The 6923-nt window shown below is 45.6% G+C and overlaps 1 protein-coding gene across 32 annotated transcripts in view; it reads right to left on the reverse strand.

The window, feature by feature from the left end:
• ITGBL1 (integrin subunit beta like 1) overlaps nucleotides 1–5637 on the reverse strand; it is a 292671-nt gene extending 287034 nt beyond the window's left edge. For 19 of the 32 annotated variants that reach the window (XR_010936923.1, XR_010936922.1, XR_010936921.1 and 16 more), the window contains exons 1-2: nucleotides 5110–5635; nucleotides 3966–4183 (exon numbers count right to left, since the gene is read on the reverse strand). Coding sequence is in view for 28 of the 32 variants with exons in the window: in XM_067713272.1 (XP_067569373.1) it covers nucleotides 3966–4183; nucleotides 5110–5207 (316 nt within the window). In the remaining 4 variants the exon portion in view is untranslated. Of the gene's footprint in view, nucleotides 1–3965; nucleotides 4184–5109 lie in introns of those variants that run through there. The other 13 variants (XM_067713258.1, XM_067713260.1, XM_067713255.1 and 10 more) reach the window with 5 other exon arrangements.
• Between the last annotated feature and the right edge of the window lie 1286 nt (nucleotides 5638–6923).

Below are 6923 nucleotides of genomic sequence, written 5' to 3' on the forward strand. Positions count from 1 at the left end.
ACACCATCATCCTTGGGTACTAAAGCATGCGGATTCTACCTTCCAAAAGTCTTTAAAATGCCTCATAATTCTTATTCTCTCTCCCAGGACTGTAATTTAAATAGCATCTAACCTGAGTTCCTCCCCATCAAGGGTCTACCCCAACCTGCTGGGCCCCCAGACACCATATTACTTTTCAAGAATCAAAGCATTAATCATGTATCGCTCCCATGTTCAAACTGCTTCATGGCTCCTATACGCTACTTACCTGAGCACAAGCTTCACATTTAGGTCCAAAGCTCTCTACCCCATGTCCAACTATAACTCTCAATATATCTTCTACCACTTTCCCCACAGCCCTAAGATCCAGCGAAGCCAAACCCAGAACCCCTCACTCTTCTCCAAACACACCCACGTGCATTTCTGCTTCTAAACCATTCCTTGAATTTTTCTTCACTCAGAATTCCAAAAGTCTACCTCTTGGATTAAAAACCTCCTTATACCTAAAGATTTATGTCCAATGCTACTTTTTTCTAGAGAACTTTTAACCACAATATTTAATTCCTACCTTAATGGAACCCTCATAGAAATCTGTAGAAACTCATAGTCTGCATTGCTTTATAGGCATTTGGTATTTCTCTGAACCTTCCCACTCAGTGGGAAGCTGTAATATATTCGTCATCTTTTATAGCACCTTTAACAGCAAACAGAGAGTCTAGCAAACATACAGCACTTCATAGTATTTGCTAAATTGGATTCAATTAGCTCTTCCAAGTTCCTAAAACTGAAACTCTTTTTTTTTTTTTTTTTTGCGGTACGCGGGCCTCTCACTGTTGTGGCCTCTCCCATTGCGGAGCACAGGCTCCGGACGCGCAGGCTCAGCGGCCATGGCTCACGGGCCTAGCCGCTCCGTGGCATGTGGGATCTTCCCGGACCGGAGCACGAACCCGTGTCCCCTGCATCGGCAGGCGGACTCCCAACCACTGCACCACCTGGGAAGCCCCTGAAACTCTTTTAAGTGATATATTTCAAAAGTGATTTTAAAAGATGTTTAAGAAACCTATATTTTATTTAAGTGTAATCACAGGTATTCAGAGGGTTATCCAGGATGCCTTGAAGTACTAACTGAAAGTTTGTTTTATGCATCCAAACATTTGACTGTCCTCAAAGAAATGAGAACCAAAATGAGTGTACTCCTCATTAGATAATCACACCCACAGGAACAATCGCTGGGCCAGACCTTTATGCTACAGAAGTCCAAGGAAGATTCATGTGCCAGGAGCCAGTGGAGACTCGGAGAAACAGACCACCTGTGATAGTGTAAACGTCATCACTCTCAACCAGCGCAACTAAAATAAGTATGTCTCTTATGATTCACAGTGTAAGGATCCCAATGTACTTGACTTTAAAAGGGCATGGTGCATCTCCTACAGCTGCTCTGAGGCTGGGCCAAAATAGTTATCCTTACTTGACCTTTTGAGCTTTGGATCAATAACAGGCACAGACTACATTAACAAAACAAAATTGCTGTCACTGCATTAAATGACCAACAAATACAAAGCCAGCTTATGTATCTATCAATCTCTCTATCTTTCTATCCATCCATCTATCCATCCCAGCTCACCTTTTGTGCATCACAAAATAATGTGTTATGTAGACATATATAAGCATATTAATGTGTATTGAGCACTTGGTGCAAAACACTTTTCTAAGTCTTTTGCATGTGTTAAACCTCACAACAATCCCATAAGGTAGGTACTTTATTATTCCCATTTTACAGATGAAGAAATCAAGGCTCAGGAAGTTTATGTAACTGCCCAAGTTCATACAGCTGTTAAGTGTGGGATTTGAATCCTGGAAAATCTCCCCCAGAGCCCATAGTCTTAACCACTCTACGAGACACTCCCAGAGCCTGATTTTGTTCTCTTCACGGAGGTGGGGGAAGTCTCTGGAAGCTACTCTACTTCTGGAAATCACCTATCGGGGCTTATCATAGAGGTAAAGGCCCAGGTGCACATAAAAACATAAAAGACAACCTGCTACATTTCTATCTTGCTGGCTATAATATAGGAATTATTTCTTGAAGACGTAATTGAGTAGCTAAACTTGAAGCACAGAACAGGCAGGCAAGCTGGCAGGACCACCAGATAGGCTGTGTGTAAGGCTGTCCTCACTGCCCTTGCAAATGTAGCCAGCACATTCACAGGGGCAGATTCTGCACCAGGCCTGGAGAGTAGGTGTCAGTGAGAAACAGTCAGAAGAGGATGGAAAACGAACACAGTTATTTCATTCAGCCTTAAATAAAGAGACACATTTCACCTTCTACGGGAATGCACACACTAGCAAACAAAACCATGCATGACTCAGTGCCGCATTTTGTACCAAGGAGGAAGGAACGTAGTGACAAAGATGGTAGGAGGAAACAATGAATCATTTCCCATGGGAGGTAAACAAAAGTATACATACCATACCATTAGTTTCACAGAAAGGGAACCGATCAGCTTCCTCAAAAGGGGAGTTTTATCTGGCAACCAAAACTAGCTCACTGGCTGAAAAACTGCATCTTGCTTCTTACTTTTCCAATGAAATGGCGATACAAAAGGCCCGAAAAATGTGTTCAGACTCATGATATTGAAGAGGCCTTGCCAGAGGCAATCAAAGCCGGAGAAGCCAGGTAGCAGTTGAATTTGGAATGAAATATTAGACAATACTTAGCTTTCATTCCAAAGGGTTGCCCTTAATAACACTGCAGCTTGTGGCAGTGACAAAGCTAAAATAAGTTGTGGCATTCAATATGTTTGAAGGATTGAGCCGCAGTCTTCAAGGCTAAACAAACACTCAGAAGCACCTGTGCCCCTCCAAATTACTCATACGACTATATTTTTTTCATGGCCAAACAGCCTGCATATTAAGTATCCCCCCCCCCCACCGCCGCACTTCTGGGCCCAGATGCCAAGGAAAAAAAAAAACATTTTGCTATAAACTGATTCGTGATCTCTCTGTTAGTGTTGGACTCTCATTCTCAGCTACACTGTGGGTAAAATAAGTAGATTTTTTTTTTTTTTCCTACGTATTTGCCAAACCCTGGTGGGAAGGCACTGTGTAGTCCTTTTACTGACAGAGTGTCTGGATCATTCACAATGACCTGATTGAGGTTCTTTGGCCCTAAGCAAACAGCTCGGTTATGTGACACTGGTTAGAGGTTAGGGGTATTCTCTATGAAGAAACAGCTTGACCCTTTCCAGTATCAGAATCCAAATCACTCCTTAAAAATGTGCAAGGGAAATGAATGTATTTTCACGCCACCCTTACAAAATACCAAGTTGCACCACAGCCGAGAAACTGGAGCCGCTAAAACAATACAAAAGCCATCGCTTCCAAGAAAGTAGGGCCCTGCTTGTTTTTCAGATACAGTTTTCTGATATGTGCTTCTCTTTGTGAACTATATGCTAAGTATGAGAGGGCAAGTCCACGTTCAAAGACACAATCTGCTCCGCTGGAATTTGGGAAAATAATATCCCCCTGTGTTTCCTTGGTAAAAATAAAATACAGGCCAGAAACTAACACAAGATTGTAAATCAACTATACTTCAATTAAAATAAAATAAATACAGGCTTACAGTCTGCAAATATTATGATTAATATTTGTGATTAGAGTAGGAGAGCCCAGCGAAATAATTCCATTTACGAGGCAGTTGGGAGATTTGGTCCGTAATACGGAACTAAAAGTAGAAGCTAAGTGAGATTTATAATTAAGCGAATGAATCTTACACGTATTATTTCCACTGAAGTTTGGACCCCAGGGCGGAGACAAGCGTTAAGAGACATGATTCCAGAATTGGGGAGCAAAAGGAAGGCCTCCCCAGCGGCGATAACTTCCAGGGCTGTAGGAGGGGCCGTCCCCACCCCTCTCGCCCCGGGTGCGCGTGCGTCCGCGCCCCAGCGGGCGCGGTGGGCCAAGCGGAGGGGACAGCGCCACCCCCTTACCTGCACAGGTGCTCCCGTCGTAGGTCTCGCACATCCACTCATGGCACTCGCAGAGGGGCCCGAAGTACACGCCGGGCTCGCTCACGTGACAGATGCAGACCCCGCAGTCGCACCGGCCGCGGCCGTGGCACAGAGCGCCCCCTGGGGGCTGCCCGGGCGCCCGGCACCGGCGCTCCGACTCGGCCCGGGAGAGCCGGCACGCGGCGCCCAGGCCGCTTCTGCAGGGGCGAAAAACCACAGCAGGGCCACGGTCAAGCCTAGACACTGCCCCTTCTGCTTGGGGCCCACGTTGCCTCCCAGGGTCCACCCAGATCCCAGATCCCAAACGGAGACGTGCAACCCCATGGATAGGACCAACGATTCTGGGACCCCACGTTTCTCTGGGGACCAAGCTGATACCACCCACGGGCCATCTCTTAAGAAATGACCACGACCCAAAATGTCCAAGTGGTGACCTGCCCACCTGAGAACAGGACCGTCTTCCAGGTGGACTAGGTGATCCGGCCCTGCCTCTTGGCGTTTTGCCACTGAATCTTACATGCATATTTAAATACAAATTAACCCAAAGTATGACCCTTGGCTGACTTTTCAGTTCTCTTTAAAAAGTCCCATTGCTAGCTGGTGGCCAGGGGCAGTTATTTTATGAAAAATAAGAGATGAATATATAGAAAGAGCTTTACATGTTATGATAGCATAGTGCCTAATGCATTTTCAAGTTGCAATAAGCGATGCTTATGAACTATACTTTTAAAATGTAAAAGTTTGGTTATTGTGATGTGCCTCAAATTCTCTTTTAAAATGTAATGCAGAATGTAATACAGACCCCATGGAATAGCTCTGCCCTATAGGCGGTGTGTACACCCAGGTACACATAGGATGGCAGATAACCCTCCTGATATGTATTGGAATAGGAGGAAACTATATATTCATTTAATGATTGTATTTTTCCAAAGGAAAAGCAAAAGGACAAGGGTAAAGCAATACACAGTGTAGATGTAAGGAAAGGAATAGGAACAGGTTGAAAACAGTTTATCCTGTGTCCAACTTCCTAACCGCTCTTGGCTTAGGGCAGCCATCCTGAAGCTTGAGTCCTGCCACGCAAAGCAGGGCAGGTCTGTCTGAAAGAAAAACAAATCAGGCTTACCTCAGAGATGGCGAGAAGCTTTGAGGAACAGCTGACAGCCCCACGAAGAGAAGGGAGGACGCCAGCAGCAAGAAGTTCCCGAAGCCTGCGGGACGCATGCTGAGTTTCCCGGCTGCAGAGGCCAGCAGAGCTGCTGCAAGGTGGCGCACACGGGGCCGGGGTCGGGGAGGTTCGGGGGGGCAGAGGTGCCACCAGCAGATGGCCGGGCAGAAGGACCCACAGACACCCAGGCGTGCAGGTCTGGGGCTCTCCCCGGAGCTGCAAGGGTGTGGGTGAGCTGCCTGCTAGGATTTAGTCAGCAGCACTGCTCTGGGCGGGGTGCTGGTACGAAACCCCTCAAGTGGAGAGTCTAGGCAGGGAAGTAATTAGAAACAGTTGTACAAGCAGATGGTTTATTTTGCCATAAAAAAAAAAAGAAAGAAAAATTCCTGTTCACAGATTTGAGAAAATCGTTTCTTTCTTCAAGTGCAGGCCCCAGAAATATTTGACAAGAGGATATTTGGGCTGGCTGATGTTAAAGGGACAGATAAAATAATCCCTGCGATGGGAAGGGGAAGGGGGAGGTTGGTGATGTCAGCAAGAACACTTGCGGAGGGAATTAGTTTCACCACATGCTTTTCAAAAAGATGCACTGTTTGACTCTTTGAGGTATGAGTTGTGAGGGGCAAGCAAAATTGATAGATAGCACTTTTTTGGACTTTTGATCCTTTGTTTTAAATTATGGGTCTCTCGTTTCTTAATCCTTTAAAGAGGGTGTCATGCTTCTAGTTGTTTGGGCCAGTAGTTTATCACACCACATTTTTTCTTAACTTGGACAGTTCAAACTGTAGTTGTCCCAAGTTCACCCTATTCTCTGCCATGGATCAAGTATGAGAAAATAAAATGTGTGATTTGTGTCAATGGCACTGAAGAATCATCAGTGTCATTTATGAAGCACATACTGTGTGCCAGTCACTTCATATATTTTATCTCCAATTGTGACAATAACCACACATTCGTTTACTCATTAGGCAAACACAGGTTTAGCATCTGTTAGGTACCAGGCTCTGGGCCAGATAGCAAATTAATGAGAGAGGATCCCTGCTCTCGGAATCCACTGGGCTAGCAGACATAAAACAAAATCACAAATATAAAAGGAAGGAAGGTTGAAAGTTACTTCTAGCTTAGCTCCAGGCACCTGATCTAATCAAATGGCATTTGAGCTGAAGGCTGAAGGAGGAATAGAAGTAAGTTGGGTGGAAATGGGGAAGAGGTGGCAGAGAGTGGGGTAGCATTCTTATTCCCATTATAAAGATCAAGAAACTGAGGGCAAAGGATGACCTCTTGCTCAAAGTGACTAATTTGCTCAAATTCACACAGGCAGTTGGGGTTCAGCTGAAAGCTGTGAGCCCTCAAAGCTCCCACATTGTCCCCTCCGTTGTGCGGTCATCTGGGAGAGGTGTTGCGGAAGGTTCTAGGGAAGGGAAGAAACATTCTCCCTTTGCCCTAAGAAGACCTTTAGATGCAGTGGATCCTCGTGAAATAGAACCATCCAAGCAGTGGCCCTGGTCTTAAAATCAAGGATCGTATGACAGGATGGGATCTCTCCTGTCATTTACCTGAACAGATATAAGACCACCCCCAACATTTACCAAGAAGGAAAAAGGAGGTCTGAACAGAGCCCACACTTTTTCTCCTGCTTCACCAGACTCCATCTGTACCAGAAGAGGCTCTGCCTGGGGCACATCCTTAGCCCAGGCAGCTAAGCCTTCTTCAAAGGCTGACCCTTGGTCGACCCTTGGGCCCAAGCGTGTACACGCTGGTGGAGGGATCTG

Source organism: Pseudorca crassidens, chromosome 18 (genome assembly GCF_039906515.1).
Source record: "Pseudorca crassidens isolate mPseCra1 chromosome 18, mPseCra1.hap1, whole genome shotgun sequence".
In the NCBI taxonomy this organism is placed as follows: domain Eukaryota; kingdom Metazoa; phylum Chordata; class Mammalia; order Artiodactyla; family Delphinidae; genus Pseudorca; species Pseudorca crassidens.